This window comes from Sminthopsis crassicaudata, chromosome 2, assembly GCF_048593235.1.
Source record: "Sminthopsis crassicaudata isolate SCR6 chromosome 2, ASM4859323v1, whole genome shotgun sequence".
Lineage (NCBI taxonomy): Eukaryota > Metazoa > Chordata > Mammalia > Dasyuromorphia > Dasyuridae > Sminthopsis > Sminthopsis crassicaudata.
The window spans coordinates 95,515,673-95,540,690 of NC_133618.1; the positions used below are offsets into that span (position 1 = coordinate 95,515,673).

Genomic DNA, 25,018 nt, shown 5'->3' on the forward strand with positions numbered 1-25,018 from the left:
CAGGAGGAATACAGAGAGGCTTGGAGAGATTTACATCAACTGATGCTGAGTGAAATGAGCAGAACCAGAAGATCGTTATATACTTCAACAATGATACTACATGAGGATATATTATGATGGAAGTGGATATCTTCAACATAGAGAAGAGCTAATCCAATTCCAATTGACCAATGATGGACAGAATCAGCTACATCCAGAAAAGGAACACTGGGAAATGAGTGTAAACTGTGAGCATTGTTTTTGGGTTTTTTTGGGGTGTTTTTGGTTTTGGTTTTTGTTTTGTTTCTCTTCCCAGATTATTTTTACCTTGTGAATACAACAACAACAACAACAAAATTCAGTTCTGCACATATATATTGTACTTAAGATATACTATAAGATATTTAATATGTATGGGAATGCCCGCCATCCAGGGGAGGGGGTGGAAGGAAGGAGGGGAAAAACTCGGAACAGAAGGGAGTACAAGGGATAATGTTGTAAAAAAAAAAAAAAAAATTACCTATGCATATGTACTGCCAAAGAAAATGTTATAATTATAAAAATTAATTTAAAAAATGCTTAATTTAAAAAAATCATTGCAAAAATGAGGCTTTGAAGCATATAACAGTTTTGGTGTGACCTCTTAAGAAAAAGTGTCATATAGATCAGAGGGACAGAGTCAAGATGTCAGCGAGAGAGAGTAAAGAGTAAAGCCCAGATTCTAAGTCTCCTCCAAAAGACCTAGAAAATACCACAGAACGAATTCTAGTTGGGAACTCGAAAAAAGGCATGTGAATACTTTCTTCCAGCCCAAGGTGGCTAAGGGAAACACTTTTTGTAGATACTGGGGACAAGGTATGCCCACCACAGAGCATGAGGTACAGGTCATTTAAGTACCAGGGTCTCAAAGATAGTGATCCTAGAGGATTGTGGAACTAGCACTGGCTGAAGGACTGAGCACCATCTGGCCATTGTTACCCAGCAAGAGTAGAGAACCCTATTGTGTACCCAAAGGGAACAAGCTGAAGCAAAACTTAGCTGTACAGCTCTGATCCTAAGAGCATTGCAGGGGCTCAGTTCTAGTCTCTAGTTCAGTGTAGATGCCTGTAGAGGGTCACAGACAGTGGGGAAACTCTGGGTAAGGTATAAGACCCTTCAGCCCAGAGGGAACCTGCTGACAATGTCTTAGATTAACTAGGAAAAAAATGCTTCCACAAGTAGATATTTGTGTACCCCTAGCCTCATTCAACCAAATCATAGGGTAGGTCATTGTTGACAAAAGGAAGTAAAAGAGCAAATGGCTCAGGTCACGTGATTCTATGGGTTCAGCTCCCCATCTCCCCTAAGGGCTCTCAGCCTTCCTGAGAAGTCAGGGGGTGGTGACAACATGTGTTGAGACTGGCAAACTACATAGCAAGTTGTTTATATGGTCCCACATGCTTGTTTTTGTTACATTATAAAAAGGGGAAAGTCCTTGAAATAAACGGACTCCATTTTCCCACCATCCTCAGGAGTCCTGCCTCATCCCTTCTCCCCTAGGAAGGTCCATCTTAATCACCCTGGCTCTAGAAAGCACGGTATGCTTTGTCACCTCAACTTGGGGGCTCTAGAAAGCAGGACACAACAGATGCCTGAACAGAAATAACCAGAATAAGTGTCCCAAGTCAAAGGGGAAACCAGCAATTTAATAATTCTGAATCTACAGAGCTTCTCAGCAAGCTATTAATAGCTGAGTGTGACAGTAGTTCATGAAATCATCAAAAAAGAACAAGCCAGTAGATCCAAGTTCAAGAACCATCAGACAAAGGAAAAAATACTGGAAGCTGCTAGAAAAAAGCAATTCAGATATAGAGGAGCCACAATAAGGATAACCCAGGATCTAGCAGCATCCACATTAAAAGAATGAAGGGCCTGGAACATGATATTCCGAAAGGCTAAGGAACTTGATATGCAGCCAAGAAAAACTTACCCAGCAAGAATGAGCATAGTTTTCCAGGGAAGAAGATGGACATTTAACGAAATAAATGAATTCCATCTATTCTTGATGAAAAAACTAGACCTACATAAAATGTTTGATCTTCAAATACAGAACTCAAGAGATTTCTAAAAAAGTAAAAAGAAATCTTGGGAACTATACTTCTGCCATAAAAATATGTAAAGAACATATGTATAATTTGTTCTAGAAACTTGAGGTGGAAAGGAAATTATATCATAAAAAAGTGTAAAGTGGTGGTACTACATCTCATGAAGAGGCAAAGGTAACCTATTATATCTGAGAGAAAGAAAGGAGGGAGATGAACATAGTGTGTATAAACAGACATATTCGATTTATGATGAAACTTCTTCCACTTCATTGAAAAGTGAGAGGGAAGGAGTAAGCTAAGGGGAAGGGAATACAGAAATTGTGAGGAAAAGGGGTAAAATAGGGGGAGGAACTTTAAGGTGGGGATGGGATACTAAAAAGGGAGGGCTGTGAAAAACAAGTGGTGTTCACAAGTTTAATACTGGGTAGGGGGGTAAGAGGGAAGGAAAGGAGAAAAGCATAAGCCGGGGTTAACAGAATGGCAAGCAATATAGAATTAGTCATTCTAACCATAAATGTGAATGGGGCAAACTGCCTCATAAAGAGGAAGCAGTTAGACTGGATTAAAAGCCAGAATCTTACTATATGTTGTTTACAGGAAACACACCTGAAACAGGGTGATACATTCAAACTAAAAGTAAAAGGGTGGAGCAGAATCTACAATGCTTCAGGTGAAGCCAAAAAAGCAAGGGTAGAGATCCTCATCTCAGATCAAGCAAAAACAAAAATTGATCTAATTAAAAGAGATAAGGAAGGGCATTATATCCTGCTAAAGGGTAGCATAGATAATGAAGCAGTATCAATATTAAACATATATGCACCAAGTGGTGCAGCATCTAAAATCTTAAAAGAGAAATTAAGAGAGCTGCAAAAAGAAATAGACAGCAAAACTATAATAGTGGGAGATCTCAACCTTGCACTCTCAGAATTAGATAAATCAAACCACAAAATAAATAAGAAAGAAGTCAAAGAAGTAAATAGAATACTAGAAAAGTTTGATATGATAGATCTTTGGCGAAAGCTAAATGGAGACAGAAAGGAGTATACTTTCTTCTCAGCAGTTCATGGAACCTATACAAAAAACCTCAAAATCAAAATGCAGTAAGGCAGAAATAGTAAATGCATGCTTTTCAGACCACAATGCAATTAAAATTACATTTAATAAAAAGCCAGGGGAAAATAGACCAAAAAATAATTGGAAACTAAATAATCTTATACTAAAGAATGATTGGGTAAAACAGCAAATCATAGACATAATTAATAACTTCACCCAAGAAAATGACAATAATGAGACATCATACCAAAATGTGTGGGATACAGTCAAAGCAGTAATAAGGGAAAGTTTTATATCTCTAGAGGCCTACTTGCATAAAATAGAGAAAGAGAGGGTCAACGAATTGGGCTTACAACTAAAACTGCTAGAAAAGGAACAAATTAAAAACCCCCAGACAAACACAAAACTTGAAATTCTAAAAATAAAAGGTGAGATTAATAAAATTGAAAGTAAAAAAACTATTGAATTAATTAATAAAACTAAGAGTTGGTTCTATGAAAAAAACAAACTCTTAGTAAACCTGATTAAAATAAGGAAAGAGAAAAAGCAAATTGTTAGTCTTGAAAATGAAAAGGGAGAACTCACCACTAATGAAGAGGAAATTAGAACAATAGTTAGGAGCTACTTTGCTTAACTTTATGCCAATAAATTCGATAACTTAAATGAAATGGAAGAATACCTTCAAAAATATAGCTTGGCCAGATTAACAGAGGAAGAAGTAAGTAGTCTAAATAGTCCCATTTTAGAAAAAGAAACAGAACAAGCTATTAACCAACTCCCTAAGAAAAAATCCCCAGGACCAGATGGATTTACATGTGAATGTTACCAGACATTTAAAGAACAACTAACTTCAATGCTATATAAACTATTTAAAAAAATAGGGATTGAAGGAGTCCTACCAAATTCCTTTTATGACACAGACATGGTACTGATACCTAAACTAGGCAGAGTGAAAACTGAGAAAGAAAACTATAGACCAATCTCCTTAATGAATATTGATGCTAAAATCTTAAATAAGATATTAGCAAATAGACTTCAGAAAATCATCCCCAGGATAATACACTATGACCAAGTGGGATTTATACCAGGAATGCAGGGCTGGTTTAATATTAGGAAAACTATTAGTATAATTGACCATATTAATAATCAAATTAATAAAAACCATATGATCATCTCAATAGATGCAGAAAAAGCATTTGATAAAATCCAACATCCATTCCTACTAAAAACGCTTGAGAGTACAGGAATAAATGGACTATTCCTTAAAATAATAAGGAGCATATATTTAAAACCTTCAGTAAACATCATATGTAATGGCGATAAACTGGAACCTTTCCCTGTAAGATCAGGAGTGAAACAAGGTTGCCCACTATCAAAATTACTATTCAATATAGTACTAGAAACGCTAGCCTCGGCAATAAGAGCCGAGAAAGAGATACAAGGAAATGAGGAAATCAAATTATCACTCTTTGCAGATGACATGATGGTATACTTAGAGAACCCCAAAGACTCTGCTAAAAAGCTATTAGAAATAATTCAGAACTTTAGCAAAGTTGCAGGATACAAAATAAATCCACATAAATCCTCAGCATTTTTATACATTACCAACAAAATCCAAGAGCAAGAGATACAAAGAAAAATTCCTTTCAAAATAACGGTTGATAGTATAAAATATTTGGGAATATATCTACCAAAGGAGAGTCAGGAATTATATGAGCAAAATTACAAAACACTTGCCACAAAAATAAAGTCAGATTCAAATAATTGGAAAGACATTGAGTGCTCTTGGATAGGCTGAGCGAATATAATTAAGATGACAGTACTCCCTAAACTAATCTATTTATTTAGTGCAATACCAATCAGACTCCCAAGAAACTATTTTAATGACCTAGAAAAAATAACAGAATTCATATGGAACAACAAAAGGTCGAGAATTTCAAGGGAAGTAATGAAAAAAAAATTAAATGAAGATGGTCTAACTGTACCTGATCTAGAACTATATTATAAAGCAACAGTCACCAAAACCATTTGGTATTGGCTAAGAAATAGACTAGTTGATCAGTGGAATAGGTTAGGTTCACAGGGCAAGATAGTGAATAAAAATAGCAATCTAGTGTTTGACAAACTCAAAGATCCCAACTTTTGGGATAAGAATTCATTATTTGACAAAAACTGCTGGGAAAACTGGAATTTAGTATGCCAGAAACTAGGCATGGACCCACATTTAACACCACATACTAAGATAAGATCAAAATGGGTCCAAGATTTAGGCATAAAGAACGAGATCATAAATAAATTAGAGGAACATAGGATAGTTTACCTCTCAGATTTGTGGAGGAGGAAGGAATTTGTTTCCAAGGAGAACTAGAGATCATTATTGATCACAAAATAGAAAATTTTGATTACATCAAATTAAAAAGCTTTTGTACTAACAAAACTAATGCAAACAAGAGTAGAAGGGAAGTAACAAATTGGGAAAACATTTTTACAATTAAAGGTTCTGATAAAGGCCTCATTTCCAAAATATATAGAGAACTGACCCTAATTTATAAGAAATCAAGCCATTCTCCAATTGATAAATGGTCAAAGGATATGAACAGACAATTTTCAGATGACAAAATTAAAACTATTTCCACTCATATGAAAGAGTGTTCCAAATCACTATTGATCAGAGAAATGCAAATTAAGACAACTCTGAGATACCACTACACACCTGTCAGGTTGGCTAAGATGACAGGAACAAATAACGATGAATGTTGGAGGGGCTATGGGAAAACTGGGACACTGATGCATTGTTGGTGGAGTTGTGAAAGAATCCAACCATTCTGGAGAGCAATCTGGAATTATGCCCAAAAAGTTATCAAACTGTGCATACCCTTTGACCCAGCAGTGCTACTAGTGGGCTTAGATCCCAAGGAAATACTAAAGAAGGGAAAGGGACCTGTATGTGCCAAAATGTTTGTGGCAGCCCTTTTCATAGTGGCTAGAAACTGGAAAATGAATGGATGTCCATCAATTGGAGAATGGTTGGGCAAATTATGGTATATGAATGTTAAGGAATATTATTGTTCTGTAAGAAATGACCAACAGGAGGAATACAGAGAGGCTTGGAGAGACTTACATCAACTGATGCTAAGTGAACCGAGCAGAACTAGGGGATCATTATACACTTCAACAATGATACTGTATGAGGATGTATTTTGATAGAAGTGGATATCTTCAACATAGAGAAGAGCTAATCCAATTCCAATTGATCAATGATGGACAGAATCAGCTATATCCAGAAAAGGAACACTAGGATATGAGTGTAAACTGTGAGTATTTTTTTTGCTTTTCTTCCCAGATTATTTTTATTTTCCAAATACAATTCTTCCTTTGCAAAAACAACAACAACATTCGGTTCTGCACATATATATTGTACCTAGGATATACTATAAAATATTTAATATGTATGGGAATGCCTGCCACCCAGGGGAGGAGGTGGAGAGGAGGGAAAAAAATTTGGAACAGAAGGGAGTACAAGGTATAATGTTGTAAAAAAAAAAAAAAAAAAGAAAAAGAAAAAGAAAAAGAAAAAAAATTACTCATGCATATGTACTGTCAAAAAAATGTTATAATTATAAAATTTAAAAACAAAACAAAAACAAAACTTGAACTGGCCAAATGGAAACGATCCCATGAGATAAACAGATTGAACACTTAAGAATAACTAAACTATTTTTAAAAGTCTTGAACAACAACAAAAGAGTCTAAACATATTATTTCAAGAAATCATTTTTTTTTAATACCCTCAGAACCAGAAGGTAAAGTAAAAATGGAAAGAATATAGTCACAACCTCCCTAAAGAAACTCTAAAATAAAAACTCCCAGGAAAATTATCAACAAAATTCAGAGCTCTAAGGTCAAGGGAAAAAGTGCTGCAGTCAGCCAGAAAAAAAGAATTCAAGTACCTCAGTCAGCACTGCAGCCACAATAATAAAGAAGTGGAGAGTTTGGCTTGATATTCTAAAAAGCAAAGAATTTAGGAAAATAACCAAGAATAACTTAACCAGAAAATCTGATTATACTCAGGAAGTAAATGTATCTTTAATGAAATAGAAGTCTTCCAAGCTATATGAAGGTTATGGAATATTATTGCTCTGTAAGAAATGACCAGCAGGAGGAATACAGAGAAGCTTGGAGAGACTTACATCAACTGATGCTGAGTGAAATGAACAGAACCAGAAGATCACTGTACACTTCAACAACAATACTGTATGAGGATGTATTCTGATGGAAGTGGAAATCTTCAACATAAAGAAGAGCCAACTCACTTCCAGTTGATCAATGATGGACAGAGGTAGCTACACCCAGAGAAGAAACACTGGGAAGTGAATGTAAATTGTTAGCACTAATATCTGTCTGCCCAGGTTACATGTACCTTCGGAATCTAAAGTTTATTGTGCAACAAGAAAATGGTATTTACACACATGTATTGTATCTAGGTTATATTGTAACACATGTAAAATGTATGGGATTGCCTGTCATCGGGGGGAGGGAGTAGAGGGAAGGGGAGGATAATTTGGAAAAATGAATACAAGGGATAATATTATTAAAAAATATATTAAAAAAAAAAAAGTCTTCCAAGCATTCCCATAAAAAGATCAAAGTTGATAGAAAACATGACATGCAAACAAAGCAGTCAACAGAAGCATAAAAAAGTAAACACGAACATGCTATCCAAAGGACTAAACAAGGTTAAACATTTACATTTTTTTTAATGGAGAGGTGATATATGTAGCCTCTCAGAACTCTATCATCATTAGAAAGTGATTCTGTTATTGGTGATGATCTCAAAAAAAAAAAAAAAAAAAAAAAAAAGAGAGAGAGAGAGAGGGAAGGAACATACTGTAAAGAGGGGGAAAAAAAAGAATGAGGAAAATTATCCTATAAAAATTAGGAATTCAAGGAAATATAAGTAGGAAAAATGAGGAATGGGAAAAATATATGAGCCTCATTATAATATGCATTGGTCACAGAAGAGAAGGATACACACACGTGCACACACACACACACACACACACACACACACACACACGCGCGCGCGCACACACAGTCAAATAGATATAAAAGTATAACTTACCAAAGAGATAAATAAAGTCATTAGGGGAAAAGGATGAGGTGGAGTGGGATAGAGGAATTGAAGAGAGGATACATTAAGTGAAGCATTAACAAACTCTTAAAGAGAATGCAGAGAAAAAAAAAAGAAGGAAAAACATAAGATAAAAGGATAGAGTTACATAGTTCTGTGTAACTGTGAATGTAATTAGAATATATTCATCCATAAAAATGAAAAAAGATAAAAAATGGATTAGAAACTAGAATCTAACAATATGTTGTTGTTTACTAGAAATGAAAAGATACCAAAAAAAGGGCTTGGAGAATAATCTATTATGCTTCACCATAATAAAAGGTCTTTAAAGCAGTAAGTAGATCCTCCCTAAATGATGTATGGGAAGGAAGCATAATGATCTATCACAGAGGGAAAAAATAGAAAAGCTGACATATAATTTTTGTAGGTAGAGAATAACCACATTAATAAGAACATACCACTAAATATCAAAGCACAGCTTCATAAAAATTCTTTCCAAATACTAATTTTACTTGAAGTAAAAAGAAGTGCCAAAGGTGCTTAGGACCAATAATTTCATCAACTGAAGAGCTATGCCTTAGAAGCTAATAGAGTTAGAAGCACAAAGAGTTCAAGGAACTCAAGTTCAGGGAAAATCAGATAGGATGTGAATCCAGATATTCACAACTCTAAATTCAGTTCTACTATAACGCATTACCTATTGTGACTATGATACAATTTAATTAAAAGAACCTGGAAAGGCTGCTAAAAACAGAGGTCCTATTTTTGCTGAAAATTTTATAAGCTCCCTAGAGAATCAACTTAAAAAACTATTAGAAGTAATCCACAACTTTTGCAAAGTTGCAGGATACAAAATAAATCCACATAAATCATCAGCATTCTTATACATCACTAACAAAATCCAACAACAAGAGATAACAAAGAAAAACTCCATTTAAAATAACTGTTGATAGGATAGAATATTTGGGAATCTTTCCTGACCCTCCCTTGAGGGTCAGGAACTATATGAGCAAAAGTATAAAACACTTTCCACACTAATAAAATTAGACCTAAGCAACTGGAAAAATGTCAAGTGCTATTGGATAAATAGGTTGTGTGAATATAATAAAGATGACAATACTCCCTAAACTAATCTATTTATTTAGTACTATACCAATCAAACTCCCAAGAAACTATTTTACTGACCTAGAAAAAATAATAAAATTCATCTGGAAGAACAAAAGGTTAAGAATTTTAAGGGGTTTAATGAAAAGAAAAGCAAATGAAGGTGGCCTAGCTGTACCAGATCTAAAACTATAATACAAAGCAGTGGTCCTCAAACTTTTTAAATAGGGGGCCAGTTCACTGTCCCTCAGACTGCTGGAGGGCCGGACTATAGTAAAAACAAAAACTCACACTCTCCGTCCCTCAGCCCATTTGCCATAACCCAGCGGGCAGCATAAACGTCCTCAGTGGGCCGCATCTGGCCCATGGGCCATAGTTTGAGAACCCCTGATATAAAGCAGCAGTCATCAAAACCATTTGGTATTGGCTAAGAAATAAAGAAGTTGATGGGTGGAATAGGTTAGGTTCACAAAACAAAATAGTCAATAACTATAACAATCTAGTGTTTGGCAAACCCAAAGATCCTAGGCTTTTGGGCTTAGAACTCACTATTTGACAAAAACTGCTGGGTAAACTGAAAATTTTATGTGCAACTTATGTTGAACAAATAACCTTTCTGAAGTATACCTGTTTATCTGTCAAATGAAAGGGTTGAATATGAGGATCTCTAAAGGCCCCTTTCAGTTGTAAGTCTGAATGATCCTATGAACCTATTCTAGGTCCACCGAACTAGGACTGACATACTGCTACCAACAAGAACTAGAAGATAGCTTCTTCAGAAATCTGAATTTAAATCCCCACAGTTAACACCTTTCCCTATGCTTTAAAATAAGAAAATGTGAAAGGATTCTAAATTTTACCTCTTTTAATTATTATAATTTTTTAAAAATTTCACTAAAAAATGAAATGTTTGATGACTGAGGAGCCCTTCAAGCTCTAGGTGTGTATAAATAATAACATGGGTGTAAAGTGATACCTAAGTTTTCACAATTTATGATTTCACAATGAGATAAGTAATTAAGTCTATCACAGAGTAGTTGGAGATTTCCAAAGACCCTATCACATAGAGAAAAAAAAAAAAAAAAAAAAAACTTAACAAGTTTGATATTTTCAAAAGTTACTTCTAAACAAAACCCTGATAGGTATTGGATGATTGATGACCAAATGTATGCCCCATTTTAAAAATTTACCTTCAAAGCTGCTGTTCCAGCATACTGTCTGCTTATGGAATCACCATTATTTGCCCACATTATCTGGTAGATTCGATTGCATTTCATTGGCAATGGTTGTTCAGGAGGCATCACACCTAATTTCTTTAGCTAAATTTAAAAATACAGTAATTATTAGTTGCAAAGCTCCCACAGGATGGCACACATAAAATACAAAGTGCAAACAAAAATAAGTACTTTTAAAGAAAAGAGTTAGCATTGTCTTTTTAATATCATAAGAAAAGTAACATTTGGAATGTCAAAGATATATAAACAAAATACATGGAATGGCTTCATGTAATTTTTTGGCATAAAGGTCCACATAATAATATTTCACTTCATCAAATGTAAACAGCAGAAACAACAAAATATCAATGTAAAACAAAAAATAAACTGACTACATAACACTTTTATAGTTGGCAAGTTTTAAAATGTCAAAATTTGCATCTTTGAAATTAATACTTATAAAGATGTCACTTTTCTTATATTAACTGATATTAAGCGAAATGAACAGAACCAGGAGAACATTGCACACAGTAACAGCAAGGTTATGTGATTATCAACTATGACAGACTTAGCTCTTCTTAGCCATATAGTGATCCAAGACAACTCCAATGGATTTGGGATGGAAAATACCATCTATATCCAGAGAAAGAACTGTGCAGACTGAATATAGATCAAAGCATACTAGTTTCACTTTTTTGTTGTTTTTTCTTTTTCATACTTTCCCCACTTTTGTTCTGATTTTTCTTCCACAACTGACTAACATGGAAATATTTTTAAAATGAGAATACATGTATAATCTATATCAGATTGCTTGCTTTCTTAGGGAGAGGGAAGGGAAGAAGGGGGAAAAATTTGGAACTCAAAATCTTTCAAAAATTAAGACATGTAACTAGACAAAATATTAAGTGAAAAAAAGTCACTTTTACTCAGTTTAAATGGATCTTTCTCCATCGCAGTTTTAATAATTTTTTTCTTCTTATACATAATAATTTAATTTATTTAATGCACTGATTTCATAAACAATCTTTGGACTCAGCTAATTAAAAGCCCCTGCCTTTAAAAATTAGGAAAACTAAAAGTTAAAAGACTTAAATTCCTAGTCAAACTTCAGTAACCAAGTCAGTATTTGAACTAGTCTTTCTTCTGACTTCAAGACTAAATTGCAATACAATTATTATATAATTATAATGCAATACAATTGATTAGGAAAAAAAAAAATCAACATCAAATTTAAACATACCTGCTGTTCCATGACCACTCTTGCAATAGCAGCTTGTACTACATTTGTACGATCCAAGCAGTCCATGCAGTTAACTCGAAAAATTCCTTCCTGTTTACATATTACCCCTGCTTGATCAACCCTTCAAAAATCCAGAGGAGGCTATTTTAGTAATAGTGTAACTTTCTGCAAATCTGTCACTTGGTAGCATATTATTTTGTTGTTCTTGATCAAACTGATTAAATTTTAGGTTAAAGTTTTGAGTCACAAATACCCAAAATACAAGTTCTAATATGCATACTTAAACTGTTATAAGCAATCAATTTAAGAGTATATGATACCCAAGCGAAGCCTACAATGAATTGTATCGAGATCTGACATAACTGACTAAAGAAACTTGACTACCAATTAGGTTTAACTCTAATTGCTTCAAGTTATAATTATAAGTTTGAATAGGAATTCAGTGGTTATCTCATTTCTATCTACTGACTTCAAGTATATTCATTTACATTATCTCAAGTCTATAGCAAACTAATTTGAACATAAAAATGTTCAAAAAATTTAATGTCTTTTTCTGAACAACTGCCCTGTAATCAACATGCCTTCAGAACATACACTCTAAATCTTCCATGACATGTTAATTTTCTCTTAATGCTCTGTCATTATCCACTTATTTCACTATTATTTATTAAGCAACTATATCTATAAGCCATTGTCCTAGGCATTCTCATGAAATAGCTTGTCAATAGCCAATGACTATCATTGACCATCATCCTTTTCATTAAAAATTTAAGTCAGTGTCTTCAATATCTTTGTTTTGCTTCTCCATTTGATAAAAATAAAAAAATATGGATTAAGAAGGAATACTCTTTTAAGTCAATTTATCTTCATTAAATAATGTGGACAGACTTAAGACACTCAAAAAAGCAATAAGATTTAAACCATTTTAAAAAATTTATCTATTTTATGACTTTTCTCCTCAAAGCAAAATAACTAAATTTCTAGGAAAATAAAATAAAAAGATGAGAGTTGGGAGATCAAATAAATAACCCCGCAGAAGTTACACTTAGTGTTTATAGGCAGAAAAAGGCATAAATATTAGAATCTTGTAAAAAAAAAAAAAAAAAGTTAGCTTTGTTAAATAATACCTACCAACACCACTTCATGTCTAGAATAATGTCATGGATGGCATCCGTTAAGGTCTGAACATTCTCAAATTTCATTCCTCGGCTAAAACACATTGGAAAATGGTATTTTTAAATCTCTTTGATAACTTTTTAACATGAAATGTGTAAAATACAATGCAAAAGTAACGGAAATAAATTATATAAACATTTGAAGTCAGTTTATGTGGTTCAATGAAGTATAGTCTTTAAAAGACTATGAAGAACAATATTAAAACAGAAAAATTGGGTAATTTATCCTTTTCTGATTAGCCCAAAATCAACCTATTAACAGTATAAATTACTTTAGCCAGAGCCAGAGGTTCAGAATACAACCTCTATACATGCAATAGTACAAAACTGAAGTTGAATTTACAATTATAAGTATCCTGTTTTCCATAGTTTTTTTTCAAAGTAAATTTTGTTCTGGGTTAGAAGAAAAGAAAATTTCCTAAGTGTGTAAAGAATAGGACAGAAGGAAAATTCTAGAATTGAAGTAGCTAAGGGAAAGTACACACAAAACACACCACACACACTCCCTCTCCAAACCATTTGAAGGCTATATATATATATATATATATATATATATATATATATATATATACACACACACACACACAGAGACAGAGAGACAGAGAGAGAAACCGACCAAAAAAATCAAAATTATGTTTATGTGGAAATCAAATTTTAAAAAAATCTGTCCTAAAACTAAGAAGAAATAATTTCCATTAAACAGAAGTACTTCAGAGTTCAAGAGTGTTAGAACTGAGAATGACCTTGGAAATTCCTTAATCCAATTATTTACAAATAAGATAATTGCTAGTTAGTGAAACTAGCTTTTATCACATAGCCTCTTACATTCCAATGGATCAAAGAACATTTCAAGGATGTTCTTACCAATGTTCATGAAAGTCAAATGAAACATAAGTGAGATTTGGGTTGTTGAAAAGCAACACCTGCTTGAGGTAAGCATCTCCAATAATCTTTTCTCTTCCTGCTTGATCTACCAAATTAATGATAACCTGTTAAGGAAAGTAAAAGGGGAAAGGAAGGCAAGGCAAAAGTAAGATTTCACTAAATCTTTGAAACTTACAATTATCCATGCTGAATCTTTTTTTTTTTTTTCAAGGAACATACTGCAAGAATGGTTTCCTCAGTCATAAATTAAGAAATTAACTCATGCTACTAACAACTTGTTTCCTATGAAATTACAAAAATCCAGATTCATAAGAATTTGTCACTGGATCACTTACAATGTTTAAATAGTCTGGTTGCTGGATCTATAATCTTCAAAATATATTAAGAATGTGTTTTCAGTTTCAATGTTCTTTTACTATTTATGTATATATAAAATACATACACATATGAGATAACGGCATCTTTCAGTGTAAAAGCCGTTTTTTTGTATAATGAATATTTTTCCTAAAAAATTACATATACCCTGAGAAAACCCTATAAAATAAAATATTTCTAAACATAAAAAAATGTGATAACTAGATTTCAAAGCCTACCTGTTTTTTGTAAATTTTCAACTGTTCTTCAAAATGTGCTGAGAAATATGCAACTGTTTCCTTTTCACCTACAAAAAAGAAAAATACAAAATTTTTTTCTTACCATGTATATATAAAACAGAAAGGCACTGAGAGCATGTGTGCATATATGTGTGTGTGTGTGTGTGTGTGTGTGTGTGGTGTGTGTGTGTACATACATACACATATTTCCATCTTTAACCATCTACTTTGGGCTATCAGTAAACAAATATTTAACACTTATGTCACTGTGCAAGGATCTAGGCAGACAAACTCAAGCAAAAAGAAAGACACTTCTGATTTCAAGAAGTTTATATATCTTCTATTAGGGGAAGACAATACCTACAAGAGAACTGAAAGGTGTATGTCACATGGAGTTGGCAGGTACTACATGCACGGGTACAGTAGCCAAGTTCAAAGAGTAAGAAGCAGAGCTGAGAGAGGAATGAAGAGGACAGTCTGGCTCTTTTCCCAAAATGGAGGCTCTGGAAGGAATTCATCAGTGAGAAAAGGGACTACGAAGTAGAGGGAGATTCTACATGAGAAAGCCATAAGCACTAAGGAAACTTAGAAGGTAAGACGTCAAAGGTGAAAAAATTTAGAGTCAAAAGATAGTCCACAGACTTATATCAAGCACCTATTATATGACAGATACTGTGATAAGTACTGAATATACAAACAGAAGCAAAAAATAAGCCTCAGCCTTAAGGAACTCACAATCTATTGAGGGAGTCAAGCAAACACAAGCTGTTTATGAGATAAATAGGAACTAATTAACAAAGGACAGCATCAGCATGAAGAGCAGTGGGTAAAGACTTCCTGTAGAAAATGAAATTTTGGATGGAACTTAAAAGAAATCCACGGAAAACTAAAAGGTAGTGATGAGAAGGAAAAGCATTCCAGGCACTAGCCAGAAAAAATGCTGGGAGCTAAGAAATGAATGTCTTACTTGTGGAACAGCAAGGAAATCAGTGTTAATAGACAGAAAAATATATGGGAAAGTTAAAGATATAAGAAGACTGGAAAGGTAGGGAGGAGTGTACTGGGTTACGAAAGATTGTTAAACCCTAAACAGAGGATTTTGTATTTGATCTACAGGATCAAATGTGTGGGGAAAAAAAAAAAAGTACTAATATTTGTTTAGTAGGAGAGTGACATGGCCAGACCTGTGCTTTAGGAAAATTATGTTGGCAGCTGAATGAAGAAAAAATTAGAGTGGAGATTGGGGGCATACAGACCCACCAGTAGGCTACTGCAACAGCCCAGGCAAGAGGTAATGAGAACCTGAGCCAGAATTATGGGCAGTGGGAGAGGAGAGAAGGGGCTATATGAAAGATGCTGGCAGCAAACTGTATATGAGGAGTGAAAATTGGAGAGGAACAGAATAACACCCAGATTATGAGCTTGGGGATTAGAAGGATGGATGTTCTTGACAGTAATAGGGAAGTTGAAAGGAATAAGTTTAGGGGATAAAGGTAATGTGCTCAATTTTACACATGTTGAGTTTAAGGTGTCTACTGGACACCCAGTTTGAAAAGTCAGAAAAGTTATCTGGAGATAGGAGACAAGAGGTCAATAGAGAGGTTAGGACTAGAAAAGTAGCTCCAAGACCCGTCAGCATAGAGATGTTCAATAAATCCATAGGAGCTGATGCAATCACCAAATGAAATACCATAGGAATTAAAGAAGGCCTAGGACAGAGCCCTGAATGACCTATGGTTAGTGGATGTAACTTGAATAAAGACCTAGCAAGGGAAGCTAAAGAATGTGGTCAGATAGGCATAAGAATAAGGAAGAAGTGGTGACTCAAAAACAGAGAAGAGTACTGAGGAGAAGAGGGTGGTCAGTGGGTGCCAGAGAGACCTAGAAGAATGAGGACTGAAAAAGGCATTCCATTTGATAATTATATCACCAGTAACTTTGGGGAGAGCAGTTTCAGTGGAATGATGAGGTCAGAAAATAGCTTGTAAAACATTAAAAAGAGCATGAGATGAAAGAAGGTGGATGCACATGCTGCAGACAACCTTTACTTGAAGTTTAGTTAGAAAGAATAAACAAGACCCAGAAGGACAGTTAGTGGAGATGGAAGGATTAAGAGGATTTTTTGAGGATAGAGGAGACATGGGTATGTCTATAGGGTGGTAGAGAAGAAGGAAGTGAGGGAATTCTGTATGTAGAGTGGTTCCTCGATAAGAAGGGTAATCTTTTCATGAGAGACAAGAGTAAAGAGTAACATGAGATGAGGAAGAAAAAAGAAAAAGATTTGGAAGAGTGTCATAATAGTAAACGAGGGAGGTGCAGAAAGTTTACTCAGAAGTAGTAAGGGCCCAACTGAGGCTCAGTAGCATGCCCAGTCATCATGTCACAAGTGATTTTCTCCACCTTTGTTCAGCAGTGTATGTATAGGAATAAAGGAAGAGACCAGCTAATGTTTGGCAGTGTATGACCAGTGACTTGAAAAGGGAACCAGGGACTTAAGAGAAGGAAACAGTTTAGATTTTAACTGGTTCATCAAGGGATCACGATGAGAAAAAGAGAAAAGAGTGGCTAGTGCAATGGTGATGGCCTAGGGGAGAACTGAAGAGTTAAGGGACTGGCAGTCACAATGTAAACAAAGAGTAGTGTTTACTATGGGAAGGCAGAGGGAGGGAAGGGAAATCTGTAGAATATGATCAGGGAAGGGTGTTTCAAAATTTTTAAATAGGAAGGTAATCCTTTTAAGGGTGAAAGCAAAGTCAAAGGTCTGAATATCTGTGTGTGGCTGAAAAAAGGTAGAGGAAATAGGATCATCAGAAGTCAGTAAACTGAGGGACTGAATGGTTAGTGTTTCAGAGTAGCAATATGTATATTGAAATCCCCACATATAAGAAAAGGAGTTGAGGAGAGGAAGATTATATGCCAGGTAATGAGTTCATTTAGAAAGAAAGGAGAAAATCTTAGAGGTTTATAGATAATAGCTACCAGGATTTTGATTGAATGGAATATGTGGAATATAATGGACTTCAAAGAAGTTATTAAGAAAATGAGATGGGGGAGAACCTAGAAGAGGTAATGGAGAGGAAAGAGTATTCAAAATCCTCTTCTTTGACCAGTGAGTCAAAAAGAACAAATGCAAGTGCAGTCAGTATGCAAAAGGTGGCAAAGGAGACTGACTGTGTCATTAGATGGAATCCGGTTTTGGTGATTGCTGGAAGATGAGAAAAGTGGGAGATGAAAAGATTTAAGATGAAGGACTATGGATAAGGCCTTCCAAAGACACAGTAAAAGGAGTAGTTTGCATCTGGTTGGGATTTGAGAGTAGGAAGCTTGAGGGGAATAGAAATAAGAAACTGAGAGGTAGGTGTTGTGGAACAGGGTTCTGAATGATAACTTACAAGATATCAGAATTACTGGCATGTGGAAGATAAGACTAAGAGTGACTCTCATCATCACTGGGTGAAAGGTGAAAATCCTTCTCCCAAAAGTGGCTGGAAATCAGACAGTAGACATGGTCATCATGAGACAGAAGACCACAATTAGAAGGTCTGCATTTCTCCTTTCATCTTCCAATAAGAGGCACACAAGAGTTGCAGCTAAATCCTTCTCCTAGCATACCTTTGTCATCCTTTACCCTCAAAGGATAGTCACAGCAGGAAATGGAAGCTCTGCAGCCACAGAGATGGTACTCAAAAATCAGATCAACTAACCAGTAGGTAGAAGTCTTCAAGGCTGGGGATGACGGAAGTCCTGAACCCCTGCCACCTTTCCTTAGGGGACATACACAGGAGAAGATGGAAGGTCGTCCCCTCTCTTTTTCACAGAGGCTAGAGATCGGGGGAAGTGAAAGTCTCCTAAGCAGGGGGAGATGGAAGCTTTATGAAGTCTTCCTTCAGGAGACAGAAGGCATAGTCACAGAAGAGATCAAGCCTAACTTCACCTCTTCATAAGAAGGGGGAGCTTGAATTTATATGGAACTATGAGGTTTCCAAAGTATTTTAAAATTATTGTCTCATTATATCTTTACCACACCCTTAAGAAGTAGGTGCTCTCATTCCCATTTTAGAATTGAGAAAACTGAGGTACACAGAAGTTAAGTGATTTGAATATAATCACAAAGTCAGTATCTGAGGCTAGATTTGAACTGAAGTCTAGGTCCTGATCCAAGGTTCAATATTCCATCCATTGTGGCACCCAACTCCCTAGTGCCACCTCAACATTTTCAGAGCATCAAGTGCCTTTACTAAAACTGTACAAGTCTAAATTGGAAAACCAAGATTTTAATCCTAATCTTCTGACTCAAATCTATGCAGCACTAATACTTTAAAAAGATCTATAAAGTGTAACTTTTAAGATGGATAGAATACTTTCTATCTTGGAGTCAGGAAGGGATGAGTTCAAGTCCTAATACTTAAGAATTGTAAATCCCTGAATAAATCCCTTCACACCTTTTTATATGTTTCAATTTCCTCAGCTGCTTCTCTGATCTCTTCCAATTCTAAAAGAATCCCTGATCCTAAGAAAATCAAATTTGCTTAATCAAAAAGCGAACTAATTAAATAATTCTTCATTTTTAAAAGGAAGATTTGATTGGATAAATTTGATTATATTAAATTAAGGGGTTTTGTGCAAACAAAAAGGGAAGCAAAGCAGAAAACTGGGAAAAAAAATATCCAAGGATTCTGATAAAAGCCTCATTTCTAAGATATATAGAAAATTGACTCAAGTTTATAATAATACAAGCTATTCTCCAATTGATAAATGATCAAAGGATATAAACAATTTTCAGACAAAGAAATTTAAAACATTTTTAATCATATGAAAAAAATACTCTAAATCACTACTGATCTCAGAGATGCAAGTTAAAACAACTCTTGAGGTACCACTACACACCTCTCAGATTGGTTAAAATGATAGGAAAAGATAATGATACATATTGGAGAGGATGTGAGAAAACTGGAACACATATGTTATTGGTGGAATTATAAGCTGATTCAACTATTCTGGAGAGCAATTTGGAACTATGCCCAAAGGCATTCTCTTTAATCCAGCAGTGTTTTTACTGGGCTTGTATCCCAAAGAAATCATTAAAAAGGACTCACAGGTGCAAAAATGTTTGTAGCACCCATTTTTGTAGTGGCAACGAACTGGGAACTGAATGGATGCCTCATCAGTTGGGGAATGGCTGAATAAATTATGTGCGTGAATGTTATGGAATATTACTGTTCTATAAGAAATGATCAGCAGGATGATTTCATAAAGACTTAGAGAGACTTACATGATCAGATGCTAAATGAAATGAATAGAACCAAGAGAACATTATATACAATAACAAGATTATGTGATGATTAACTGTGATGAAGAGAGCTATCTGCATTTAGAAAGAGGACTGTGGGAACTGATTATGGATCACAACATAGTATTTTCACCTTTTTGTTGTTTGCTTTTTCTCATTTTTTTCCCTTTTTGATCTGATTTTTCTTGTGATTCATGATAAATGTGTTAATATGTTTAGAAGAATTGTACATGTTTAACATATATTGGATTACTTGCTGTCTAGGGGAATGGTAGAAGAGAAAGAGGGAGAAAAATTTGGAACACAAGGTTTTGCAAGAGTAAATATCGAAAATTATCTTTGCATATATTTTGAAAATAAAAAGCAATTTTTTAAAAAGTAAGATTGATACAGTGAATAAAAAAACTACTCAATTGTATAAAATGTAAAAGGACATGAATGCAAAAGAAAGGAAAAAATTTCATAAGGAGAGATTCTAAGAAAATTCTGAGTTATAAACTTCTTGTTCAATTATCTACCCATGGCATAAATCACTAATGAAAAATGTCTTATTTTGTACTCTGAGTCCTCACTTTTACATCAGGAGGTAGATGATAAGTTTTACCTATGATCCTTTGACGTTTGAAGAGACATAGCAATAGACAAAGTCCAAATGGTTTTCAAAGTTACTCTGTTTTTTACTTCTGCAGTGAGAGTTCCAGGATTGGGGAAAAAGGGGTCAGATGATGCTAAGAATTACAATTTTTAGGCTATTAATAAGAATAGTACTCTAACTACAAAATCCCTTTGCAATGATCAATAAATCAATATCCTACTAATGGGAAATAATTTCTAGCAATATGGACATTTTCACTGTAAATAAAACCAGAAGAAACAAAGGATGCTACAATTAAAAGAAAAGATGGAGACTTGTTGACTTCAATTAAAAATATTACATGACTTCGGAATTTGTAACAATGAATTTCACAGTAGTCCTGATTTAGTGGAAATCAGCTTTTTTAGGTTCCAAAATTTACCAAAGTACATAAGAACCAACATGTTATTTTATTGCTGTTTGCTTGCATTTTGTTTTCTTTCTCACTTTTTTTTTTTTTTTACTTTTTGATATCTTATTTTTCCTGTGCAGCACAATAATTGTGGAAATATATATAGAAGAATTGTATATACCTTAATATATTTGGTTTACTTATCATCTAGGGGAGGGGGTGGAGGAAAAGGAGGGGAAAAAATTTTGGAACACAAGGTTTTGCAAAGGTAAATGTTGAAAATTATGTCCATGTTCTGAAAATAAACAACTTTAATCAAAAAAAACAAACAAAACAAAACATAAAGACAGTTTTTAAAAAAAGAAGAAGAAGAACCAATATGCTAAATGGCTCTTTACTTCTTTAACCACAAGTGATCTTGGCTTTTTACCACATAACATATTTGGATTCAAGGGACCTAGATTCTAATCCCAATTGGGACTGAACTTTCACTTTTGCTGCATGGAGGACACAATATGGCACAGTAAAAAGAATACTGTATCAACTAATGTTAAAGGACCTGGATTTGAATCCTACTTTGAATTTATCATCAACTGTAACATTCGATAAAGCTAGTCTGGGCCTCAGTATGGAGAGACTAAACTGTAACCTATAAAGTTCTTTTCAGCTCTAAATCCTGCTCTATGACCCCAGTAGATATAGAGAAATTTCCTTAATAATTCTCTATTATATCAAGTGAGAAATAAAACAGAAAGATATATTCATGCCTAAAATTTTTCACCACAGTTAGGAAGGTGCACAGAGGCCAAATGGAAAAGGAAATCCCTATAGATGAGGAGATCTTCCAGGTGTCCTTATTTGTAGACATCATTATACTAACTAACTCAATATATTGGTAGGGCATCCTAAATGAAATCTAAAAACACTCAAAAAGTGCTCAACTAGCCAAGGGGGGGAAAAAGCAAGTGAATGAATTAAAACTGTCCATTCTAGGATATTCAATAGGAGAAAATCATACAAAGAGCAGGGACTTAAGATATTATGTCTTGAACAGAAAATAAAGATACTAAACTAAGTTCAAAATTGAAATGGACAAAGAAAGCTAACTGGAATGCATTTAGAAAATGACTCCAAACTTCTCTCTAAAACAAAACCCCTATGTTTTTAACATTAATTACTAATATTCCATGGCAGTGAATAATGCAATATCAGCAAAAGTGCAGGTTACAAAAAGTCAAGGAAGAAATATGGGGTAGTTATAAGTAGGTTGCACAGCATTACTAATTTGAAGCTCTTCATCTAACTGTGTCAAATGTGTCCTACAAGAGACATGTGACTAAAAAAAGGAATGGGTCAGTCAAGAACAAAGAACAACAAAATGGCTCTAGCATTTTGCACATATCCTCACAATATTAAAACACCCTAAGAAAAGTCTTTAGTATATTGCGTACACTTCCATGGAAATTTATGGAAAGAAATGGACAAAAGTTTCACCAAATGAAAAAAAATCACAGATAAGTGGTAATCTGTACTAGTGAAAAAATTTAAGGTTTTGTGTTGTCACTGTGTCTGTGTGTGTATGTGCATGTTGGAAATTTTATTGTGAAGTTAAAATAGAAAAACTATCTTCTGATGTTCAAAATGAAAAAATTCTGTTCAATTTTATATATAGCCTATTTTGGTGAGTGTTACCACTTAAAAATATTTCCTCATGAGATAAATATTGTTTGTGTTTAACTTTTATACACTCAAGTAACCAATTAATTCATCTTTCAAGCTAAATAGCAGTTAAAGGTCACCACAAAAAGGTCTCTTCATCTGATGTATGCTTCAACTAATTATCACTTAGGAATTTAAGTTAAAAGATTAACATTCAAATCAGTGACTGTTCTTTTGATAAAGAACATATCATGGGGGCAGCTAGGTGGCACAGTGGATAGAGCCAGCCCTGAAATCAGGAGGATCCGAGTTCAAATCTGGTCTCAGACACTTAACACTTTCTAGTAGTGTGGCCCGGGGCAAGTCACTTAATCCCAATTGCCTCAGCAAAAACATTACTGCTTATCTATACAATTTGACATAATGCAATGATTTTCTTGTTTAATTCAGCAATTTGAAAGCTCATATTCCAAAGTCTCATTTTTTTCCCATATGCTTTCAAATAATATTGTTCACAGAGCAACTAGATAATTGGCCCACTTACTTTTGTCTAGCCGTGGCCGTGGATTGTACCGATATCCAACCTGGCTCCAAAAAACAGGAACAGAGCCTCGTGTCTGAATAAATGACAGTGTGTGATTATGAACATGAATTAACTGCTCAGTTTCTACAAAATTTGCAACATTTCCATCTTTATCAACTCCTCTTCGTTTGTATCGCATCCCTGTGAAATGACAAAAGAAAAAAAAGCAGCAAATAATTTATTACATGGAAGTTATTCTGCCTTATTCACGCATTCCTCTAAACCAGAGGTTCTTGGCCTTTTTTGTGTCACTAAGTCCTCTCAGTCTGGGGAAGCCCCTTCTCATCATGATGGAAACCCCCAAAATAATGACAGACCCATGGATCTCAGGATAAGAATTTGTACTCTAACCCATCTTCTCCCTTTCATTATAGTTTCGATGACATCTTAGACATTATGGTTCCTCTCCTATAATTATAACCAGATTACCCAAAAGTATATGAAAATTCAGTTTTCTCTGATTTTGTTTTTTAATATTAGAGGAAATTAGGTTCCTCCTTCAATTTCTTATTCCTTTATACCTATCACATTCTACCTATATATCTGTGTGCACATGCATGTAAGGATAAAAGAACTGTTTTGCTAGCTGTAGATCCCAAGCACCTATAATACAGTACACATAGTAAACACTTATGCAAATAAACCTTTGTGGAGGTTCTATTATGATTAAAACATAATTAATTAGAAGCACTAATATTTGTTTTGCAAATATATAAACCAATTTATTTTCTGTAGTTTACTTACTTGTTTACCTACGAATAATAAAAAAAACAGCCATATCTTTTAATTTACTATTATAAAGTTTTCATTAAAAATATATATCTTTCCTCCTTTCTTTTTTCTCCCTATATTCCCTAATCACTAATCCATATTTATTCCTTAGTTTCAGTCAAATGATTGGAACTTCTAATCATATCTAAGCATCTCCTCAAATCAAACCAATTCTAACAGAGAAAAGTTCAGCAGTGTTTTTAAGCAAAGGAATATTTCTTTGCTTGATGCATCAAGGCAGCAATACATTGAAGATCTTCCAGATATTGGTTCTAATCTTGTCCTTTGCCCTTTCAACTCTTTAGGATCACCTTCATGTTTAGTAATTCAGGAGACTTTGTGCTTACCAGCTCTGTGCCGACTTCGGCGTGAAATGAGAGCCACAAGAAATCGAGGATAAATATCATCTACACAAGAGGACTCTTGAGGAGGAGTATCTGGGCTGCTTTTCTCATCATCAGATGATTCGTTATAGTTGACCACAAGTTCTTCAATCTGCACAAAACCTTGGATGATTGGGATAATCCAAAAATCCACTTCAGAAGTCTGCAAAAAACATGTATACTCCTCTATTTCTATCCTACACAAATCGAGCTGTACTGAAATCAAAACCACATTAAGATGTATTATTTTATTCCAGTAGAGTTGTTCAGCAGAAACCTTCCATTTAATTCAATATACATTTATTCAGTACCTTCTACATATGCTAGGTATAAATATGTAGATCAAAACAAAAATGGAAAAGGAGCTTACATTCTACTGGGAAATACAATATGTAATGTAATCAAATAAGTAAAACCAAGATGATTTAAGAGATAGAGACTTAATATATTAATCAGGCCAATCTGACAAGAACCAAAAAAGGATGGAAATGAACATGAAATATGTCGGAAAGAGAGGATGGAGTCATCTTGGGCAAGATGTTAAACTCTGTGTTGAGGAATTGATATTTTACAAGCAAACAGAGTCACAGAAGATTTCTGAGAAAGAGAATACCATAGTCAGATCCAAGTTTTAAGGAGACTGGGCAACCGTGTTGAGACCGGAGCATATATGGAAAAACCTAGTTAAGAAGACTAATAGTCCAGACAATAAATGGTTTGGATCTGAAATGGAGTGGTGGACACACAAGCAGAGAGAAAAGAACAGACGCAAGATATGTGACAGGAACAGAGAATCAACATGATGATTGACTGGCTATGGGATATTAGAGAGGGAAGACGCAAGGGGAATAGTCAACCGCTCCACTACAACAAAGTTTGACAACCATG

The 25,018-nt window shown here is 34.5% G+C and overlaps 1 protein-coding gene across 2 annotated transcripts in view; it reads right to left on the reverse strand.

Moving 5' to 3' along the window:
• The window catches only part of INPP5F (inositol polyphosphate-5-phosphatase F), an 88,080-nt gene that overhangs the window by 11,875 nt on the left and 51,187 nt on the right, over nucleotides 1-25,018 (reverse strand). For both annotated transcript variants that reach the window (XM_074286847.1, XM_074286848.1), the window contains 7 exons: nucleotides 24,095-24,293; nucleotides 22,938-23,117; nucleotides 14,459-14,526; nucleotides 13,845-13,969; nucleotides 12,937-13,014; nucleotides 11,806-11,926; nucleotides 10,542-10,670 (listed from right to left, as the gene is read on the reverse strand). In XM_074286847.1, coding sequence (XP_074142948.1) covers nucleotides 10,542-10,670; nucleotides 11,806-11,926; nucleotides 12,937-13,014; nucleotides 13,845-13,969; nucleotides 14,459-14,526; nucleotides 22,938-23,117; nucleotides 24,095-24,293 — 900 coding nt within the window. The remainder of the gene's footprint in view (nucleotides 1-10,541; nucleotides 10,671-11,805; nucleotides 11,927-12,936; nucleotides 13,015-13,844; nucleotides 13,970-14,458; nucleotides 14,527-22,937; nucleotides 23,118-24,094; nucleotides 24,294-25,018) is intronic.